Source organism: Miscanthus floridulus, chromosome 8 (genome assembly GCF_019320115.1).
Source record: "Miscanthus floridulus cultivar M001 chromosome 8, ASM1932011v1, whole genome shotgun sequence".
Taxonomy (NCBI): Eukaryota; Viridiplantae; Streptophyta; class Magnoliopsida; order Poales; family Poaceae; genus Miscanthus; species Miscanthus floridulus.
Window position 1 is genome coordinate 111,011,924 of NC_089587.1, and position 23,301 is coordinate 111,035,224.

The 23,301-nt window shown below is 44.0% G+C and overlaps 1 protein-coding gene across 1 annotated transcript; it reads right to left on the reverse strand.

Moving 5' to 3' along the window:
• Nucleotides 1–9,419: 9,419 nt before the first annotated feature.
• LOC136473262 (temperature-induced lipocalin-1-like) lies at nucleotides 9,420–10,631 on the reverse strand. The gene is made up of 2 exons (XM_066470940.1): nucleotides 10,156–10,631; nucleotides 9,420–10,030 (listed from the first exon to the last, which is right to left on the reverse strand). The coding sequence occupies exons 1-2, from the start codon at nucleotides 10,522–10,524 to the stop codon at nucleotides 9,848–9,850; spliced, it is 552 nt and encodes a 183-aa protein (XP_066327037.1). The 5' UTR covers nucleotides 10,525–10,631; the 3' UTR covers nucleotides 9,420–9,847.
• Nucleotides 10,632–23,301: the final 12,670 nt, after the last annotated feature.

Genomic DNA, 23,301 nt, shown 5'->3' on the forward strand with positions numbered 1-23,301 from the left:
TCTTTTTGAACCTTCTCTTTCCATCACCATAGGTCTTGCAGTTGCTTTTCTTCTTCATAAACTTTCTAAGATTTCTAATCACAAATGCAACCTCCGCATCGGAATCTTCTTCTTCACTTGAGGAATCATCCTTCACTTTCTTCTTTTTTTCTTGACTTAAACCTTGGCCTTCATGTTGTTGAGTTGCTTTAAGGGCTGCACTCTTGTTGAATCCCATTGCATTAGGATTTTGATTGTGAGCATTGATTGCATCTTCATCTAGACACTCATGATGCTTGAGTTTTGAAAGAACTTCTTGAGGTGTCATCTCATCATAACCGGGCCTTTCCATGATCATGGATGCTAGCATGTTGTTCTTGGCTCTATAGGTTCTCAACATCTTTCTAGCAACCTTATTGTCATCCCATTCGGTGCTTCCAAGAGCTCTTATGCGGTTGACCAATGCCATGAGCCTATCAAACATGGATTGTGTTGTTTCATTTTGCAAGAATACAAATCTTTTCAATTCACCATGAAGTAACTCTATGTTGCCTTTTCTCACACTTTTATCTCCTTCAAATGACACTTTCAAAGTATCCCAAATTTGTTTTGCACTTTCCATTCCATTCACTTTTCTAAACTCATCCGGAGCTAGGCTTGACACAAGCAATGCTATGGCTTGTGCATTTTGATGGAGGTTGTGCACTTCTTCTAGAGTTATCTCTCTATCTTCATCAGTATGAATCATCACACCAACATCCACAACTTCCTAAAGTCTTGAGGCAATGAGATGCATCTTCATCTTGTAAGACCAATTGGTGTATCTTGTTCCATCAAAGTGAGGTGCCTTGCCAATGTTGATGGACGGAGTATGTAGTGTTGAACCTTTTATGAGTTGTCCATAGTCAAAACTCATGTTTGAATATATTCCCTTTCCATGAGCATGCTCACCGGCTCCAATATCACTAGCGGCATCTTTGTTTGCTTCATTCTTGTCACTAGTATCATTCTTCCCACTTATTGCATCATCAACCTTCTTGCTCAATTCTTCCTTCATCTTGCTCATCTCATCTTGCATCTTTTTCATTTCATCTTGAAAGAGCTTGGCTTGAGCACTCATCAACTCTTCAGCTATTTTCTTGGCCATTTCGATGGCAACGGCTTGCATCTTGTCAAACTCCGACATTGTTTCTTCTCACGCGGTGAAGCGCAAAGAGAAGACCTTTTTTTGATACCAATTGAAAGGATCTAACAATGCCTAGTGGGGGGTGAATAGGCGTATCTAAAAATTAACTACAAATGTTAAGTTCAAATTTGTTAGTCAATGTTGGAAGTCCTGGTGTTTGGGTTAGAACTCCCAATGTTGTCAGAAGTTCCAGCGCAAACATCAACAGTTCCGATGCCTACGTGAACTACAAAAGCAGTGCTAAATTTAACTTTGCGGATAAATAATCTTACAACCCCACTTCCTAGTGGTTTGGTGAAGATGTTGGGTCACTTCCTTGACACAGTAATGCCTCCAAACCATAGATCGAGTCCAAACCCTAAAATGAAGTTTGGGAGAGAAAGAGACAAACAAATACAAGTAATCTCTAGCAATCACAACAACAAGCACACGGGACACAAGGATTTATCCTGAGGTTCAGCAACCCCACTAAGGAGCTCCTACGTCCTCGTTGTTGAGGTGACCACCAAGGTCAGAGTCTTTTTCACCTCCTTGCCTCTCTCAAAGCGACCACAAAGGTCACTTGAGCTTTCCACTAAGAAATCAACGGGTAATACAAACTTTCCAAGGCTCTTCCACAAGACGGAAGCTCTTGGGCAATGCCTAGCGGGCTAGGGGCAAAGCCCCAAGAGTAATAGATGCAAAATCAACCGGCTTGACAAAGAAATCAAGTGCTCAAGCTTGCCAAAGTGATGCTCCCACTTAATCCACTCTCCTTTCACTCAAAACCCTAAGGGAATCGAAGATTAGAGCAAAGGGGGAAGGAGAGGGGTGCTTTAGTTGCTTGGGAGCTGTTGAGCACGAAGTGGGTTAGCTGTGAATGAGTCTGTAACGGTTAGAAGTGAAGAGAGGGGTATTTATACTCCAAGTGAAAATCTAACCGTTCAGATCTACGTTGGAAGTTCTGACGCAGATCTTAGGACTTCCAATGCTAATAGAAAACACTGTTCACATAGGGTTGCAAGTCCGCACGTGCAAGTCAATGTTGGAACTCCCAGCAAACATCGGGACTTCCGATGATCGGAACTTTCGACGTGCGCGATTAAACAACCAGCCAGCACCGCTGATGCCGGGACTCCCGGCATGGGTCGGGACTTCCGACAGTCGGAACTTCCGACATATGTCAGGAGTTCCGATGAGCGTAGACAGCTAGCCAGCAGAACCACCGATGCCGGGACTCCTGGCTTGGGTCAGGACTTCCGACTGTCGGAAGTTCCGACTCACGTCGAGACTTTCGACGTCCACAGTCACCACGTAGGCTAAGTGACTGGGAGTCAGAACTTCCGACAAGAGTCATGATTTCCAATTGTCGAGAGTTCCAGCTTATGTTCGAGACTTTCGACACCGACAGTCACAGAAAAATAATCTACGTGCTCGTGGAGTGCTACGGTGTCTCTCTTTTGATTTTATTTTAATGCTTGAGCACTCTATCTTCCTTAGACCAACTAAATTTGCATCCCTCTTTATAGTGCGGTGGATCCTAAACTCAAAAACAAAATTAAAACCTTTGGATAGCGTTTTGAGTTCGTCCGCCTTTTCAACTTCAAGAATTGAGGGATACATTTTATCTTTATCAACTCTTTGAATCTTTCATGTGACTAATAGCTACGACATATCTCATTAAGATCACATTAGTCCCTAATTTGGATGTCATCAATACACCAAAACTCACATAGGGGGCAAATGCACTTTCAGGACATTTGCAAGTGCAAGGTAAGTTTCCAAAGATGTTTACATGTGGTATCTTTTAGCATCATATAACCTTGCCCTTTGCATTGCATTCTAGCAAGTTAATAATTTTCAAGTTCCAAAATTTTTATTATTTGCTTGCTTTGGTTGTGTTGTCATCCATCACCAAAAAGGGGAAGATTGTAAGGAAAATGGACCCTAGGCCCATTTACTTTGGATTTTGGTGTTTGATGACCAACATAACCAAATTGGACTAATGAATTTATAAGTAATTGTTTTGTAGTTCAATAGGGTGCAACACGTGACTTGGACAAAGGCGATATGATGATCCCACGATCAACACCATAAGCAAGACCCTAGAAGCACAAGAGAAGACCCAAGATATCAAGCATAGTCTAAGCACAAAGATGGGAAGCAAGCCGAATGCAAGATCATGAAGAAACGAGCTCGGCAGAGGTGACCGGACACGGCCCTTATAGGGACTGAACGTGTCCGATCAGTTGCTTGACAATAGCAGACGTCAGCAGTTGTGATAGGACACTGAGCGAAGCAGTGATCGGACACACTGATGACACTGTTCTTCTTCATGACAATGTTTTCAGTGTGACCGGACACAGCGGCACTGGACGACCAAACACACAAAGTACAGTGTCCGATCAAGTCCAGAGAGGTTCCAGAGTGGCGCCAGTGCGACCGAACACGTCTGATTGAGTGAGACCGGACTTAGCTCAGAGTCCGATCAACGCACACGCTCTAACGGTTGGGGCAACCAAACACGTCCGATCAGGACGACAGCAACGTCCAGTCAGTAGCAGAAAGCTGTGTTTTACCCCCAACGGCTACTTTCTCGGTGGGGCTTATAAATAGACCCCCCAACCGGCCATTTGAGAGTAGGAGAGTTGAGGAAACATACCAAGAGTGTTGATACACCATTTTAATGATCTCCACTTGCATAGTGCTTAGTGATTCATTAGGTGATTAGTGTAGGTGCTTTTGTGAAGTGCTTAGGTTGATTAGACCACCACTTATGCGCTTGCTCTAGGTTTAGGCCTAGTGTTTAGTGAGGTTTACGTAACTCTTACCACTCGGTGCTTGCGTGCACTATTGTTATACATCGGAGGGGCTTGTAGTCTTACGAGATCACACCAACCGTGTTTGTGGTATGGCTGCCACCGTGTATTGAAGGGAACAAGGCCCGCAACGGTTCAGCCAGAAGCTTGATAATGAAGATGGCGGGGAGCATCCAAGAGAGGCTTGCCAGAAGGCACGTCGGAGACCCACTTGCGCGTGGGGAAGGCCTGAGGCTATCCACGGAGTTACCTGACCAGGAGCTTGGCTCTTGCAAGGGATTCCTTGCGAGGGGCTCCAATGAGGACTAGTGGGAAGCTTGCGAGCTTCTCGATACCTCAGTAAAAATATCGGAGTCGTCGATGAGAGTTTGCATATCTCTACCTTACTCTTTAGCTTCTATATTTACATTGTTTGCATAACAACTTTTTGCGGTAGAGATAGCAATACACTAGCAAAACCATAGTTGTACATTTAGGTTGTTTATCTTTTGCATAGGTTTTAGCTAAGCATAGAAAAAGAGGCCATAGTTTAGAGTTAGAGTTTTAAGTTGCCTAATTCACCCCCTCTCTTAGACGTCACGGTCTATTACACTATTCAACTAGTACTTCAAGCAATGGGGGAGCTCCTACACAACTAGTAAGCAAAAGCACAAAGCTCCTAAACTCACTAGCAATGCTCAATAACAAGGCAACTAATTCTAAATTAGAGAGCGCAAATTACTTAGCTACACAAACTAAGCAATGTGACTAACAAGGTTACTCAAAGCAAATTAGTCACGCAAGAGCTACTTCTATGCTACACAAGCAAGAAGGCAACTAGCAAGCTACTAAAGCTAAACTAGTCACAAGAGCAACTACACAAGCACAAAGTATGAAATGTAAATACAAGCTTGTGTTGCACGGAATGTAAACCACCGAGAAGATGATGAAGACAATGTTGACATGGTGATTTTCTCCCAAGGTTCATTTGGTTGCCACCAAACTACGTCCCCATTGTGTCGACCGCTCATTTGGTGGTTCGATGGCTAATTGGCATCACCCGCCAAGCCTGCACGTCGGGCACCGCAAGAACCTACCCCGAAAGTGAGGGTAGCTCAATGACACACTCAACTAGAGTTGCTCTTCGCGATCCTTGTGGGGTAAGCACAATCCCCCTCACAAATCCTCCTTCGGAGAACCGCACAATCTTCTCACGTGCTTCAATGGAGTCATAAGCCACCAAGCCGTCTAGGAGGTGGCAACCTCCAAGAGTAACAAGCACCACCGGCTTACAATACAATCACCTAGTGCCACTTGATGTAACCTCACGATGCAATCGCACTAGAATTGCTCACTCACTCGATCGGATAATCACTATCAAGCACAAGTGAGTTAGAGGGCTCCCGAGCACACCTACACAAGCCACCAAGGCTTAATGGTGCTCCGCAACCAGTCCAAGCCTGAGCTCCACCTCTATTTATAGCCTCCAACCCAAATAGAGCCATTGGAGCAAAGCTGCTGGTTTCTGCGAGGGCACTGGACACAGTGGTGCCTGGCACCGGACACGGTGGTGCCCTCCCCAACGGTCGAATTCCAACGGCTAGGGTCACCGGACAGCTAAGGGCGGTGCACCGCCATAGGGGTGGCGGTGACCCCCCGGCCAACTACACGAAACACCAGCTCTCTGGATAAAAGGGGCGGTGCCCCGGCGGTGCACCAGACAGCCCCTAGCGGTGCCACCGCCCTCCTCACGATGGTGCACGCCGAACACGGTGGTGACCGAGTCACCCACGCTGCTACTCTCGGCCTCGGTCTGGTGGGCACCGCCCTAGGGGTGGCGGTGCCACCGGACAGGCAGTGGCGGTGCCCCTAGGGCACCAACCAACTCCTCCCTCTCGACCTCTAGGTGGGCACCGCCCTAGGGGTGGTGGTGCCCCCCATGTAGCACTCTGAGCCCGGTTTCGCCTCCTCTTCTTTACCAACTTCTTCACCTTTGTAAATGTGCTAACACCACCAAGTGATCACCAACTTGTGCATGTGTGTTATCTTTTCACAAACATTTTGCAACGGATTAGTTACTCAATTCACCACACCACTCGATCCTAGCAACGATGCAAAGTTAGATCACTTGAGTGGCACTAGATAACCGATATGCAAACAAGTTTGCTCATCTTAATAGTACGGCCATCTATCCTAAACCCGATCATAAACTTCTCTACTCTCCTATGATCGTTGAAATAAAATGCCCTATAGGTTATACATTTGCCTTGCGCATTCAATTTCATCTCCTCCAATGTTGATGTAACACATGCACCAACCATATCACAAATAATATGATCCACTTCATATCATCACATGACCTTGTTGGTTCATCGATTTTGACCTCACTTGCTTTTCACGGTTGTCTTCATCCATCGACGTCAAGTCTTGCTCAAGCTTCATCGTCAAGCGGTCCATCGCTACAAAGCCTACAACTTGCCATTCACGCTTGCAACCGGTCCATCAAGCCAAGTCTTGTCTTGATCTTCTCCACCTTAGTCACATGACTCAATGTCATGTCTCATATGCAATGAGCTCCTTCATCACATGTGTAAGCCTTGCAACAAATCCAAACCATTTCACCTCCATGACATAGGTTGCTTACACATGACGTACTTGTGGACTAATCACCTGTGTATCTCACTCAAACACAAATTAGTCCACCTAAGATTGTCATTAAATTACTAAAACCAAACAAGGACCTTTCAGCGTGCGAGAGTTGATTTTATTTTTTTAAAACGAGCAGCGCATGTGACAGTGAGTACAGCGAGACGTCCAGTCTTCCGGACGTCTTAATGGCAGCGTTACCGTGTATTGATCTGTCATGCCCTTTGCTTGTCTACAAAGATTCATCTCTGATCTAACAGGCAAGGATTTTGTCCTTGTCAACACAATTTTCCTACGCTTGTCTACTAATTTTGCATGTACATGCAAAGAGCAAATTTGTTTAATTTCAAGCAAAGAAAAGGCTTTTATTGCCGGCCACCGCATGCCACAGCAAAGAAAAGGCTGCTGTATTCATTAAAGCAACTGTTTGGTGGTCTGGTGGTGCATTAAGTTTAGGCCCGCCATAACTTTTTTTAACTGGCTTGGAGCCATGAATCTCGCCACAACTGTGGCGGCCTATTTCAATGCCTCACGTCCCGCGCCGCCCTAGCATAGCGTGACTACTGCGGCCGGAAACCAGATATTAATTAACTAAAAAAACACGTTTGCTAAAAATGGCAAGCAATCCATATATATACTAAAACAATGGCAACGATCTCGATGTACATGCGCCAAAACCATGCTTAACTCGAAGACTTTATGCAAATTCGTAAGAGGAAAACATATACAAATTCATTAGGCAAGCAAAATTAATTAGCTAATAAAAGTGATATCTTCGAGAGCCTTTCTAAAATCTACTATCTAAATCATTATTTGTATAGTCATTTGAGTAAAAATTGTTTTCTATTTCTTTATATACTCTCCAACGAACCATCTACGCTCTTCATCTTTAGCTAGCGAGAAATATAGAATATATGATATATTTATACTCCCTCGGTATAGCTTTTAGATGTCGTTTAGTACATGATTGTGCATACCCAGGAGTGATTAATTAGGGAGAAGTTTTTCCTGTTTGCCCTTATTAAATAGGGCTGCGGGTGTATCATGGACATGAAAAGAATTCGTCTCGATTGGTTGTTGCAGCGTCTCCTGAGGCAGCTGAGACTGCAGGTCTCAGGTTCAAGTCCTTGCGAGCGCTTTTTTTTGTTGCGTTCCCAATTTCGCGTGGCGCTGGCGCGTTGGTCTCAGATTAAATGCGCGCGGTGATTAAATGAGCACTTGAACGGGCGCGCGTGGCGTGCGAAGCAGCATGGGCATTGCAGTCCAAAACAACGCATGCAAGCCAACGATGACTTCCTTTGCCCAACTAACGGATTTGCGCAGGACGACATCGAAAAGCTATACGGAGAGAGTATTTGGATATCTCATTGATCGAAGAGGCTGTTTGAGGGTGTTTTTTCACCAAAACCTCTATTCCTATACATTAGGAAAGATAGAAAAAATCTCTTGAAGATGCTCTGAGTATGGCTGATTAGCTGTATGTGCAACTAATTTGCCTGAGTAAGCATGAATAGAATTGCCTGATTTAATAGAGACGATTTTACTGCATGCTATTAAGGTGAGTTTGCCTCCAATAAAATTGAGCAAACATAGCATACTTGCATGGATGTACCATTGTTGAAAAAAAACTGATAGGAAACATTGCATTGTCTGAATCGGAAAGTGGTTTTATTTTCATGTCTATAGGAGTTTATAAACCGTAAAACTAGCTTCTTAAATTTTCACCCCTTGGAAAAAATAGTGAGCGCATACTATAAGTACTCTCTAGAATGTATGCACACCTTGGAATAAAGAAAATACGAAGAAATTCTAGAAGATTCGAATCCTATAGAAAAAATTTCTACGAATCCATTTGAAAAAATGGTTGGGCTCTTATAAATTCTTTGAGTTATCCATTTTTGGCTTGGGCTCTTATAAATTCTGTGAGTTTTTTATGGCACTGCTTGTTAAATACTCCATCTTTTCCCGATAAAAAAATGCCCCATCTATTCTAAACTGTAAGTCATTCTGTCTTTTCTCGAACTAGAAAAATTTACAATTTAAAATAGAAGAGTAAAAATTTGGAACTTGCTAAAATTCAGATGCATGAACTTTAGCTTTTTTAGGCTACGGTTACTGGATATATTTTATACTAAAATTGCAGCTCTAGTTCGCTATGATTTATCATAATCTTTGAATTTCGGTTGCGAGAATAAAAAACATGTTCGGCCAAACCACAAACTCGACAAAATATGATATATGTTGTACAAAGATAATTAATAATTAATAATTATTTTTATAGTAAGTGAAGGACAGGCCTGGTGCAAGCGGTAGAGTCTTACCGTCTGTGACCGGAAGGTCCGGGTTCGAGTCGCGGCCTCCTCATATTGCACGGGGAGGGTAAGGCTTACCACTAACACACTTCCCTAAATCCCGCACAGCGCGGGAGCTCTCTGCACTGGTTACGTCCCCTTTTTATTTTTATAGTCAGTCAATGACACAAATTTGATATGTTATAATACAAAGACAAATAATAAATTATAAAAGTAATAATCTTTTTCTTTTACTAATTGGTCATACAGCTTGAAAGTATCTTAAAATCTAGGCACTGAAATATAAGAGAAGCGCAGAAATTTTAGATGAAATCATTGAATCACCGCCCAAGACGCCTCACGCGTCGCGTGCGCCCTAGCTAGCCCTCGGCAGTCCGGCTTTTCTCGGCTCGCGCTGAGCACGCCGTCGCCACGGGCACGGCGCACGTCGGCCGCCACACCTCCACGGATCACGCACGCCGTCTGAACCCACGAAGCGGCACCGCGGGCGCTGCACGATAGGTACATCCGCCGGAGAAAGCCCGCAATTCTGTCCGTCTCCATAAAACTTCAGACCGTAAGATTCCACGCGACTGAATATCGACTGGCCGCGTTAACTACAACAAACTGATCGACATGGAATACTGCCTAAGAACTCGGTAAAATTCAGCACATCACCGCATATACTGCTGCAAATTGAAGCATTCTTCACTCAAAGTTCGATACAGACGGACAAGAAACACCAGCTACACAAGCACAATCTCCGCCATTTGCAGATCGCGGCAGCAACAACGAACGAACACGAACTTGACCCCAACTAGTGATCAACTGCTGAAATGTACACGCGGGCGCGCGGAACCCTGGACACCGACGAACACCGACCGTCACAGGCAGCCATCTCTTGCGTGTGCTCGCCTGCTCGGCACAGCCGCCGGCCGGCAGCACCCGCTCACCCTCCCAGTACTTGGCTACTTGCCAAAGATGGACTTGATCCACCACACCCCGCGGTCCCCGGGGCTCTGCTCGCTCTCCGGCGGCGGGTCAGGGTGCGCCGTCTTGCGGAGCTTCGACACGTCGTACCCTTCCTCCTTGGCACGCTCCACCAGCTCGTTGTACACGGACTCGTCCATGTGAGGCTGCCTGCAAAGGATCTGCGCACACAAGCAAAAACGCAGATCATGTGAAGGGAAACGCTGAGATTGGTAGGCAGGATTCCGGCGAGGGACGGACGGACGGCTGCTGAACGGAGGGCAGAGAGGAATGAATCAGCACGCACCCAGAGGTACTTCCTGGACGGCTGCCCGACGAGCGCATACTGGTAGCCGGCGTCGACGTGGAGCACCCAGTAGTCGCCGGTGACGGGGAAGACGGGGAGGAAGGGCGGCACGTAGAAGCGGACCCTGAGCTTGGCCTCGTCGCTGGCCGGGTTGGCGCGCCAGGCCGTGCCCTCGATGTGGCCGCGGCGGCCGCCGTCGGTCCACGTCTCGTTGAGCACCTTCACGGTGCCGTCCGGGGCGAGCGTGTAGGTGGCGCGCGTGTTGGTGCCCGTCTTGGGCTGGAACGTGGACGGGAAGCACGCGATCTCGTACCACCGCCCCGCGTACCGCTCCAGGTCCAGGTTCCGCACCACCCGCATGGCGGCCATCGCGCGTGCGTCCCTTGCGGCGGCGGTGGGCGGTGGCGTGGGTTTAGCGGGGGGAAGAGGAAGGAGGTGGGTGGGGTGGGGATGCCGGGAGCCGGATGCGAATGCGTGCGGGGGATCGGGGCAGGGTATGCTAGGCAGGTTCCGGGCGACGTGGAGGATTGTGGGCGACACGTTCTCGGACCGTGTTGTTCGGTGCGCGTCGCGGTTGTGGTTGCTGCCTGGTGCCCAGCCCGACGCAAGTGTCGTGGCCTAGTGGGCTGCGATGCGATCCGTCGTGCTGGGGTTTCCTTCTTTTCTTGTTTGTGGCGGCCGTGGTCCTCGGGTGCAGCAGCGACCTACTGTAGGAGGAAAGCACTATGCCAGACTGCCAGGGGCCCAGGGTGAAAGGAAAAGAGTGGTGCCGTATTTGCCACGGGAAAACTTTTTCTTCTTTATCTGCCAGCAACGCAAACTTTCGTGCCTTGATCAAGCATGCCGATATGTAACTTTGATTTCTAGATCAAGTAGGTGGAAGATCGATCCAGTAACACGCAGCTTCTTCATGCACTTTGACACTAGTCAAAATCAATTGGACTTAGGCTATTTTAATAAAATCTCCATTATAAAAAAATTGACTTTTTCTTGCTCAAGGATATAAACTATTACTCCAAAATCACTTTCCCTGTCTCCCTTTTAAACTTTATATATTGATGTAGTTTCTGCTGTTGGCTATAAGATTCTTACACTACTCAATAGTTTTATCCTAAAAGTATGGCAATTTGGGCATGTTTGCTTCGCGCCCTGCCAGGTACCAGTCATCTGATCCTAGCCTAGGCATCCAAAATCAGATGCCTGGCAGACAGCTCCGTCGAGGAGCAAAACCAAACATGCCCTTAATCTCCTGAAGTTTAGATATCTGCCAATTTTTGCTGTAAAAAATCAAGATCATAACGAGAAGTTATAAGATTTCTTGATGCTACCCTTAACTATTCACAAGCATCATTCTATGCATCAAGAAATGTGATACGCATATGTATTACTTTTTTCAAATGGATGAATATAATGTTACCATTCATTTGGGAAAAGGAAAGCATATACAACGACAAAGGGTCAAGCCACAGAAGGACATACAAATCCCAATACATATTGTGCATGGAAACCTATAAACACTTAGCTACTTAACACTCTTCCTAACTTCATAGCTAGGTATTCCATCAGTACAAATGAGAGAACAAAAGGCAATCAATGCCCAAGGCTGATAACCTGCCATTATATTCAAACCTCATGTTCTTGTTCAATCTCTCTGGAGGTCCGAGAACAAGAATATAGCAGGGCTTGGAACGAGGGAACCTTCTAGAGTTCTAGAGGACTTGATGCACTTGACCCACTAACCTCTGGTCCTTTTATAGACTTATTATACATGCCGAGCTCCCTACTTGGGAGATAGTATGACGTCTCCTCCCACCACTGAATTAGCGTGGGTTTCATCTATAGTTGGAAGGTCATTGTTCTCTTTTATCGGAGGTAAAGGCGGCGACGGTCCCTCCAGAGGCGGCGAAATCTCATCTGTGCCAATGCCAATTATTCTAGAGACGTCACCTAGATCATTGACAATCTCCGTCTTCCAGTTGAGCTCGGCGAGAACTATGTCATTGTACGGGACGTAGTTCTACATTCACACCATGATGCAGTTAGGAGTTGTTAGTTTTGCACAAAGGCGTCTGAATGTGTTTTAGCCTATTGTAAGTACCTCAAGTTTCTCAATGAGCTCTTGTGCGTTGGGAGCATGGACAACAATTTGGCGGGCGCTGTGGCTGACGAACCTTCCTCCATGGTCTGGTCGATGAATGCCAGCAGGGTGTTGTAATAGCCATCAACGTTCAACAAGCCAATCTTGAAGAGTTCTCATCAATTGGATTTACTGAATTAGTGAATTGCTTCGGTGCATTGAAATATATCTTTTACAAAGTATATATCAAGAGACACTGCTGCATGCCTCAATGTACATATATATAGGAGCTTGTTGATTATTTACCGGCTTATGATGGATGCCTAACTGTGCCCATGTGATCACTTGAAATAGCTCTTCCAGTGTTCCTATCCACCTGAATCATAATTGTAAGCATCTAGGCTCTTAGTTGGGTTTTGGTGATTAATGACGACACAAGATTATTATGACTAACGTGTGTTTTGTAGAGGCAATTTGAGTTAGGTTATAATAATGGAAATTGATTAGGCAATCATGGTTGTTATCATGCCCCTATCGATGGAAATCGTTTCGGTTTTCAAAGGATGGACTAGTTCTAAGTGTCGTTTGATGTTGGAGAGACACTTAGAGTAGTTTAGGACTTTGTTTTTTCTATGACCATAATATTAAGGGGGGTATGGACTAGTAGGTTGACCTAGATGAGTCTAGTGGGTTAGGTGTGGTGCACACTTGTCAAACCTAGCACTAGGTAGCTCAGGAATAGCCCTAAGATTAATTAGAGTCAACTTCATTCACATATGATTTCGAGTTGGAAGTGAACGGAGGGTCAAATGACTGACCGGACGCTGGTCTAGTTATGACCGAATGCTGGAGGGTGAGCCCGACCAGTTCATTTGATCAACTATAGTCGTCTGGTACTGACCGGACGCTGAGTGGAGGAGCATCGGATGCTGGGGTGCTTGCATCCGGTCCACTACAGAGAGGTTCTAGAGAGGCTTTTTCTTGACCGGACGCATCCAGTGTGTGCTGATCGGACGCTGGTGAGAGTTCGGTCAATCAACTGCAGTCGTCTAGTACTGACCGGACACTAAGTGGAGAAGCACCGAACGCTAGGGTGCCTACATCCGGTCCGCTCCAGAGAGGTACCAAAGAGGCTCTTTCTTGACCGGACGTGTCCGATGGGTGCTGACCGGACACTGGTCAGAGTCTGTTCAGAGCTTAACGGCTCTCTCTGACACAGTGGCGGGTATAACTGATCAGAGCATCTGGTCACCCTGACCGGAGCGTCCGGTCAGCCCGCAAAGTGATGACTCAGCCTCCAAACGTTATATTTTGAATGAGGGGGTATAAATACTTACTTCACTCATCCATAGGAGGTCTCTTGCCCATTTGTTTAGCTGAGAAACACCTTTGGGGTGCAAGGGTGAGCAAGAGCCTAGTGGGGTGATTGAGATTTGATAATCCAAGATTAAGGACCTCATTAGTGCATAGGGAGTAGCAAGTGTGCATTCACTTTTCACATTAGGCTTGTCTTGGTCAAGTAAGAGTTTGCGCTTGTTACTCTTGGTGATCGTCATCACCTAGATGGCTCAGTGGTGATTGGGAGCTTGGTAATCATCCGACAGAGCTTGTGGATGACCCAAGTCAAGTTGTGAGCGGTTGTGGGCGATTCACCGTGACAGAGTGTCAAAGAATCAGCTCATAGAGAGCACTTGATCCTTGCGTGGATTAAGGGGGAGCTACACCCTTGCGCGGGTGCTTCAACGAGGACTAGTGGGGAGTGACGACTCTCCGATACCTCAGGAAAACATCGCCGTATTCCTTTCCCTCTCTTTACTTTGAGCATTTACATTTGAGCAATTCAATTCATGTCTTTATATTTCTAGAATTGCCATGCTAGAGTAGGATTGGAATCTAGGGTGCAAAACTTTTGTACGGGAGAACAATAGAAACATATTTTAGGCACAAGGGGTGAAGTGGGCTAAGTGTAGGACTTAATTATTCTAAAAAATTTAGAATTAGCCCAATTCACCTCCCTCTTGGGCATCTTGATCCTTTCAATTGGTATCGGAGCCTCGTGCTCCCTAAATTAGGCTTAACCGCCTAGAGCAAGATGTCCCACGGGGATGGACCCCCTCCTATCTTTGAGGGAGATGATTTTCCTTATTGAAAAATTTGCATGGAGGCATACTTAGAGTCTTTAGATGTTGGAGTTCTTAGAGCCGCCTCACAAGGCTTCCCAAAACCTAAGGATCCCGCCAAACCTTCAAGGCGATGAGGTTAACTATGAGAAGTGGAATGCAAAGGCTAGAAACACCCTCTTTAGAGGCCTTTGCAAGGACATTTTTAACCATGTGTGGAACCACAAAGATGTCCATGCACTATGGTCGGATATTTATGCTCTCCATAAGGGAACCAAGAGTGAGCATGAGGAACGCTACCATCTTGTGATGAAAAAGCTTAATTTATTTGAGATGCTTCCTAGAGAAAGTGCCAATGGGATGTATTCATGCTTGAATATTCTTGTAGAGGAAGTCAATGGGCTTAGACTCATACAAATGCAACCCTCTGATGTTGTGAGAAAAATCTTGAGTGTCCTCCCCATTGACAAATATGGGCATATTGTGGCGGTGCTTTATCAAGGTGATCTTTTCACCGCTACACCAACTCAAATATTGGAGAAGATCAATGCACATGAGATGTACATGTACATCACTCCACAAGATGGCTCTTCTTCCACCAAGAAGAAAGATTTGGCATTCAAGGCTAGCTAAGAGAAGAGGGGCAAAGTAAGAGTTGATCATAATAGCTCAAGTGATGATGAGATTGATGATGCAAGTCCTGCTCTCATGGTGAGAAGAACTACCAAGATGCTCAAGAAGCTAAACAAGAATTGAAAGGACCTAGGATGCCACCTTGAGGGGGTGAATAGACGTTTCTGAAAATTAACACCTTTAAATGCGGAAACGATTAGTAAAGAGAGTTTCCAAAATGGAAACTCCAAATTAAGAGTAGTACCACCCCTCACAAGTTAGCCATAGAGTAAACAAGGTATAAAGAATATATATAGAAGTTACAACCCTGCAATACAAAGTTAGAACAGAGAATGAATATATTCAGCACAGGCAGGAAATACCGGACGTGTCCAGTATGCACGTGTTCTGCAGAATAGCCTAGCACAGTGATCAATACCGGACATGTCCGGTATACACGGTTTCAGTGGAACAGCTCTAAACTTGCTCCTTGTGATTTCTAACTTCAAATCAAATTGCAGGTACCTACTAGATATGACAATATACACAGATAACCTGCACAAGAGCAAGAGCAACACAAATATCAAATGAAAGGCGAATTGAGATACGATTTTTGTTTTACCAAAGTTCGGACTCGTTCGAGTCCTACTCTCCATCGAGGGGGCTGTGGGTGACCCAGCGAAGGTCAGCCCTAGAGGGTACCACGAAGGTCACTCTAGCCGGAGTCTTTTCCAACTTCTTTTCCTCTTTCCACTAGTTGATTTCAAGGTGGCGGAATCGACCATTACAAACTTTTCGAGGCACACCACAATCTCTAGGGTGCTCTCCGGCGATGCCTAACCGTCTAGGACCAAAGAGTCCAAGAGTAACAAATGCGAATCATGAGATTGACAATATGCACAAGTGCTCAAGTGGTTGGATGGCTCTCCTTTTGAATTTCTCTCAACCCACTAATTGATTTGGCAATTTGGATCACACACTCACTAAGAGAGGGTTTGGGAGAGTTGGCAAGGCTCAAAAACATGTATGTGTATCAGTAGAATCAGCGGCCTCCAAAGGTGGAGGCTTAGGGGTATTTATAGCCCCCATGGAAAAACTAGCTATTGCCACACCGGACATCGAGTATGCATACCGGACACTTCTTGTATGACTTACACTGTGCCAACGGTAACTGAGTTACAGTAACGATGTGAGGCGTCGAAACTCCCGATGAATGCCAGAACTTCCGACCGTCGGATCTCCCGACCCTCAACACATTTGAAAACTATGGTAACTGAGTTAAAGTATGTGAGATGTCGGAACTTCCGACTCATGCCAGAACTTCCGACCGTCGGAACTCCCAACCCTCAAGGCATTTGAAAACTAGCCGTTGGCTTCTGGCAGTCCATACCAGACATGTCCGGTATGACCAGGACAGTGAACACTCCAAGTTAGTTCAAGCGCGAGACGTCGAAACTCCCGCCCATTGCCGAAACTACCGACCGTTAGAACTTTCGACTCACGTCGAAACTCCCGACGAACCAACCCAAGAACAACACTTTTATCATTGCTGGGCAAATATCGAACACATCTACCAGCAAAAAATCAGTTAGCTCTTTTGTCTCTCAAATACTCAAAACTCACATAGGTTGGCTTGAGCACTTATGAAACATTATCTATCAAGATGATGCATCCCTCTTAATAGTACGGCATTCCTATTAACTCAAATTCAAATGTATAACGAATTTAAACCTTTTGAGTTGGTCTCTTTCAACCTAAGCCATGTATTTCAATCTTCATCAAGTGAGGGTGCCAACATGTCAACTTTGACCTTTTTCACTTGAGCAAAGCCATCTTGAGCACGTGACTTGATTCCATTCATTAAATATGAATAACTCCAAATGCATCAAGTCACTTCCAACACTTTGTCCAATATAGATTTGATCCTCCACATCAATATGACCATCATAGCTTGATTGGTACCTCAACTAAATGCAAGTACTTTCTTCTTCACCCTAGCTAGGTTCTTCGGCCGCCAAGCCATCGCTTGCCCTTCACCCTTGCTTAGTACCTCAAAGCCTTTCCTTGCTATCTTCACCAACTCAAGCCATCAAGTCACATCTTGTGTTGAATCATCCATTCATTTGTATTGTTATCTTTTTTCATTTTAATTTAACAAGCTTCAAATATGAGACCATTCCATATGCAATCTCTCATGTCTCATCAACTAATTTTTACCGGGCTTGCTTTCACATAGTACATGGAAATCCCACAATAAATAAGCCTTTGCTTGAATTCCATTTACATTGTTGTCTTGTGCTTGAACTAGATTATTTATATAACAACACATCATTTTGGCTTTCATTAAGTACCTATGAGATAACCTATTACCAGTCCACACTTAGCAAATGGGTTAGACCTTTAATCATGTTGTCATTCAATCATCCAAAACCCACTAAAAGGCTAGATGCACTTTCAATCTCCCCCTTTTTGGTGATTGATGACAACTTGATTAAAGTTTACAAAAGAATATAAATATTTAAGCTTTTGGGTTCAATGATTTGTGAGAGGCTCCCCCTTAATATGTGCTTATGATTAGAATTCACAAAATGACCTCAAATGTCAATTGCACATACTAAAACATATAGGAGACTCCCCCTAAATCATTGCATCTGTGGGGTGCATGTGTGTATGACAAAGTAAAACCGTGATGCATATGACAAGATATATCACACAAGAATAAATATAAAGGCATCACATCAAATATTTTCATTCTAGCATACATAGTCCTTATGAAAATAAATATAACACATGTATGTCACACATAGAACTCAATACACATTTTCTCAAGTCCACAAGCCACTAATATAATATACATAAAGATCATGTCTCAAGAGATGCATAGATAAAAGCATAAGTAAGTCTCATCTCTCACATGATACAATCTATCTCAAACTTAAGATATACATCAATGAAGCTCAAAAACTAAAAAGAAGCTTAAGAAACTATAGCCTGCAGTTCATATCTTCAGGTACAAAGATAAGCAAATGAAACAAATATCCTGAAGCTTTAATCAGTCTCTCCCCCTTTGTCCTCTATCACCACAAAGGTCCAACAATGGCATACTAAGGATAAAGGGGCTGCAAGCTGTCCTGAAAGCTGTGATCACTCATCATCATCTTCATCTCTACCAACATCCTCATCATTTGAGCGTGTAGCACCAGCTAGATGAGAGCCACCCACACCAGATGGGTCATAGAAACTACCCGTGATGTCACTCCACCAGTCTGAAGCATACTCGTCTATAGCACTAGGACATGGCTGAGAGTGAGTAGGCACCTGAGCCTATAGTGGTAAAGTGTTAGGGTGCTCTGGTGCCTGCTGCTGTCACTGAAGAAACTTAGCAAACTCTGTGTCATACCTGCCCTACTGCTGCTCCTCAGTCTCAAGCTCACTAGCTACCTCATCTGATAGTGGAGACCTAGGAGGATCAAGCTCAAGTCTAGAAGCAATCTGCTTCAAAGTTCGAGTATCCTTCCTCCTAGCCTCCCTCTCCTTCTACTGACAGGTCTGTATGTCCTTGCACATCCCAAAGATAGCACTGAACATCTTGCGAATAGGAGAAGGAGGACTACGACGACGTGAAGAAGAACGTGAAGGAGCATGTGGTAGAGGGGAAGCTCGTCCTGCTGCTGCACCACCTATAGGTGCATCTGCCTCTAGTGCTGCTGCTCCTCCTCCTAGTCCTACTGGAGGTACCCCAACCACATGTAAGTCTACAACAATCTTCAGGGCCTTATATACCTTATCATACTCAAAGGTATGCCCTGTGACCTGCTCAATCATGTGCATGATGTAGGGAGCAAAACCATAGCCCTTGAGGGGCCTTTCGCCAATGCTCCTAATCTCACACCATATGAAGTCAAAGACACTGAAGGGTCATGCATCAGGTGGCATCCTATGGAGCAGATTCCTAGAATAGTCTACTAAGTTGCCCTTGTCTCTACCCTTGCAGTCAATGGTCTTCCTAAACATCCTGTCCAGGTATCTATAGGTAGGGTGAAGACCTAGAACCTTTCCCACTGCTCCTCTCTCACCTCCTGGTGGATACATGTTGGCGAGCTGCTCTGGAGGCAACACCTGCTCAGTGTGGATCCTGTCTTTCTGAAGATCATCATCTGAGAAGCCAAGTAGAGCTACAAAAGCATCATAATCAACACTGTACCATTGGCCCTCAAGCATTCAGTGCATACGCCTCTCATCCTCCTCAACATATAGAGTGGCATAAAATTGGGCAATCACCTCAGTGTTCTAGTCATGCTGGAACTCCATGATCTCATATACCCCTATATGCTCACAAATAGCAATAGCATGATCAATGGATGACTTCTACAAATCTCTAACGTACTGCTAGTCAATCCATTGAGACCTGGCAATCACTGAGTTCCTGATGAGGATCACACTGGTGTAGAAGTCCATATGAAAGGTTGTCTAAAATCGATGATCAAACTGGATCCTAGACAAGCCCTTTGGATCAATTCTTCTTTCATATCTGGCCCTTCTAGTCATGCCTTTCCCTTGACAGTCAACTCTGGAAACATAAGAGGGTACACTAGGTGAATGTGGCTCAAGTAAACCATAGTGCATACCCTGGCCTGGCTGGTGCTGAGCTGGAGGTATTGCCTGCTCCTCCTTAATCTCTTGCTCATCATCTGAGCTTCCACCATCTGAACCTCTATCAGTGCTCTTCCTCTTTCTGGTACTGGGCTCCACTCTATACTCCTCTGTATCTATGTCAGAGGAAGAACTATTGTCTCCCTCTTTGTACTATGGATCACCCCTAGTAGCCCTGGAGAGTCCCCTATTGCTGCCCTGCTCCTACTGACTGTATCTAGGATGCATTTCCTATCTTGCCTTCTTGTATTTCTCTAAAGCTATATCATGCCTATGCTTGGACCTAGGCTCCTGTCTTCCACTCATGGCTACTATCCTGTATCCAAAGATATGCAAGGAATTTTAGATACATGCCCAATCGATAGCTTATTTTAGTTAAAATATAGAAATAAGAATAATCATCCTATGCTTTGTAATCACCTCAACCAAACTAGGTCACAAGGTTCATAAAATACAATAGACAATTAAACTTAGTCCTATGAATCAACTACTGAGAAGATTGAAATAAGGGAGCAAAACCTGCTCTGCTGTCCCATACCGGACAGCGAACAACAACCCTAACCAGGGTCCTTCGCTCAATCTTCAACCAATCCAATCCAAACTCTGGGCATTGCTTCTAGACAGGTAATGTAGCATCTCTACTAAAGGAATTCCAAAATCATGCCCTAACTACTTAGATCAGATGAGGTCTGGGATTAGGGTACCTTGAGAGAGTGAATGAAGATGCGATTGGAAATCCAAGTCCCAGAGCCTTCGATCTTGATGCAAATCTCCTCTGATCCAATCTCCCTCTCTTCCTTTTCACGGTGGAAACTCAAAATCGCCAATGAAGGTCGAGGAGAGGCTGTTGGGTTGGCTGGAAGGAGGAAAAACTAACTTGGCCAAAGAGGTACCGACTGTTTTATAACCCCGCTCATACCGGACACGTCTGGTATTTGCGGGCTAGCTATTTTTGTTCCAAATTTCATTCACTTAATTCCAATCCCTTTCTCTATCATTTCTTGATCCAAAAACATGTATGTCCTTGATCCAAATAAGGTGTAATTACTTTTCTTATCCAAATGCCATGAGTATCACTTCTCTTTTCCAAATATTTGGCATATATAGATTTTGATTACTTGAGAGAGAGATTTTGAGACATAGTAGATTGTGGACTTAACAAAGCCATGTCATGTGTAATTAGCCAATCAAACAATCAAGGAGAGCTATAATTATCACATGACAAGGCCAGATCACAAAGACCAAGATTCAAATAGTTTTTTTCAAATTCACACCACCTACACATGCTAGTTGTGGGTTTTGAAAAACATCTCTCCTATGTCACACAAATGCACATTCTAACATATCAAAGGCCTTAGATGCACTTACAATATGTGGATGTAAATACATACCTTTTCCTTGAGCCCACAAGAATTCCACTAAGAAGATACATAGCATGATAATCTTTATGTTGATCTTAATTGCCATATAATCATGCTAGATATGAAATTAATTTTTCATCCAAAGGACTACAAAGAATGCTAGGTAAATTTGTTAGTCCACAAGGTGCAAAATAGAAACTGATCTCCCCCTAAAAAAGTACTTTAAGTAATTTGAATGACTTTCAACTAGCACTTTATTCTATTAAGAATTTGGGAGTCAATTTTCTATTTTAAACCACAACCAAATAATTTGCCATATTTAAATTTGAGTTCAAGAGATGCTCACAATCCACTTAGATTTGGTAAACCACAAGCTTCTGAGTAACTTGAGGATATATGAAAATATATGGATCAAAGACTCAGTTGCAATTCTATTAGTGTTCTAGTTCCTGCAATACCGGACACGTCCAGAATACGCAGAACAAAAACACTTTCTTTTTATCCCTAGCCATACCGGACATGTCCAATATTAATACCGGACACGTCCGATAGGTGCAGGACAGAAACAAATAACCCACTGCTTGTGATTCTACGTTTTAGCTATAGTATTTATTTTATGCCCTGCATCTCAACAAATAAACTGCTCTACTAGAGAGCCATTAAAAGCATCATATGGCAAAATCAAATACTTTTCAATTGAATCTAATTATCCACTTTCAAATTTTCACAAATATGCCTATTTGTGAACTATTGAACACAAAACGAACAAAGTGGCTATCCTATAAGGTTTAGGTATTTGTTACCAATGGTGAGGATGAAATGGATGATATATTCATTGAATTATCTTTGGGTCAACCATGTAAGAGATTATGATAAGAATTGGTTGATAGATTGAGTGAATATTATCAATTTGCTTGCTCAACCACCCTGAAGACTTCATCTCATCACCAAGTTCCTACATCATTAACCTAAGCATACTTTGGTACCCAACTCTTGTTGGGTCCTTTTGGGTTAGTCAACAAGTGCTTAGGCACCCAAATGGCTTTAGCACTAGTTTGTGGTGAACACATCACCTTGCTAGTGCTAACTCCATTTGTGGTCTTCCTAAGCATATCATTACAAACAAATGTGTTCGGCTTAGGAGCGTTACCATTTGGGCATTCATAGCTTAGATGTCCCTTTCTTCTACAAGCATAGCATATGCAGCCTTTGTTTGCTCTATGCTTGTTTTGCTTGTATGGACATCTATCAACCTTGTGGTCCATCTCATTGCATCCATAGCATCTTCTTGTTGCAACTTGGGCTTCCTTTCTTGCCTCTTTGTACATTGGGCATTTCTTGGTAGGATGCCCCAATTTCTTGCTCAAGAGACAAGCACTTTGTCCATCACTTTTCTTTTGGTTGGCCAACTTGTTTGAGGCCTTTTGTTCGGCCACTTCAACCTTGTTGGCCCAACTCTTATGTGGACACATGGCCCACTCATGTCCATATAATCCACAACCATAGCATAACCTTTTTCTATGTTTCTTTCTCTTGGTTGTGTTGGCCTTACTTGAAATGTGATTCTTTTGTTGGGTTTTGGAGGAAGCAAGGTTTGAACCCTTTTCAAGCTTCTTCACCATGTTATCACGGTTATCTTGAGAAGGTTGTGCTTTCTCCTTACCCTTCAACCGAATCACATCTTTCTTTAATCTTTTCACCTCTTCTTTGAGCTCTATGTTTTCTATGAGACTTAGCTCAATCGAAGATTGGCTTGCTTGAGGAGCACACTCATTAGTACAAGAAATATTTAATTGAGATGGTGTACTAGTGAGTGAATGTGTAAGAGGTTGAGAAACTTTTACCGATGTGATCACAACCTCATGAGCTACCTCAAGCATGATGCTTGATTCTACTACTTCCTCATGAGAGCACTTTAGATGAACATAGTTTGCTTGTAGCACATTATACTTGCTTGATAGTTCATCTAGCCTTGCCTTGAGCTCAAAGTTTTCCTTCTCTAGTTGTGAAACACTAGAAGAGGAGTTAGTAACTAAAGCATGCTCAATTGACAATTTTTCATACCTTTCACTTAGAGGCTTTAGTTCTTCCATCTTGGAGATGAGAAACAATTCTTGCTTTTAAAGTGATTGCTCTTACTTCTCAATCTCTTCTTCAAGCTCATCATTCTTTTCAACTATCTTCATGATGATGAACGTGTCTTTGTGGTTGAGATGATCAAGGTTGTAGTTGTCTTCAGCTTCAACATCACTCTCATCTTGATCATCTACTTGTGCTTTCTCCTTTTCTTGGTCTTTCTTGTTACTCTTCTTCTTGCTTTTCT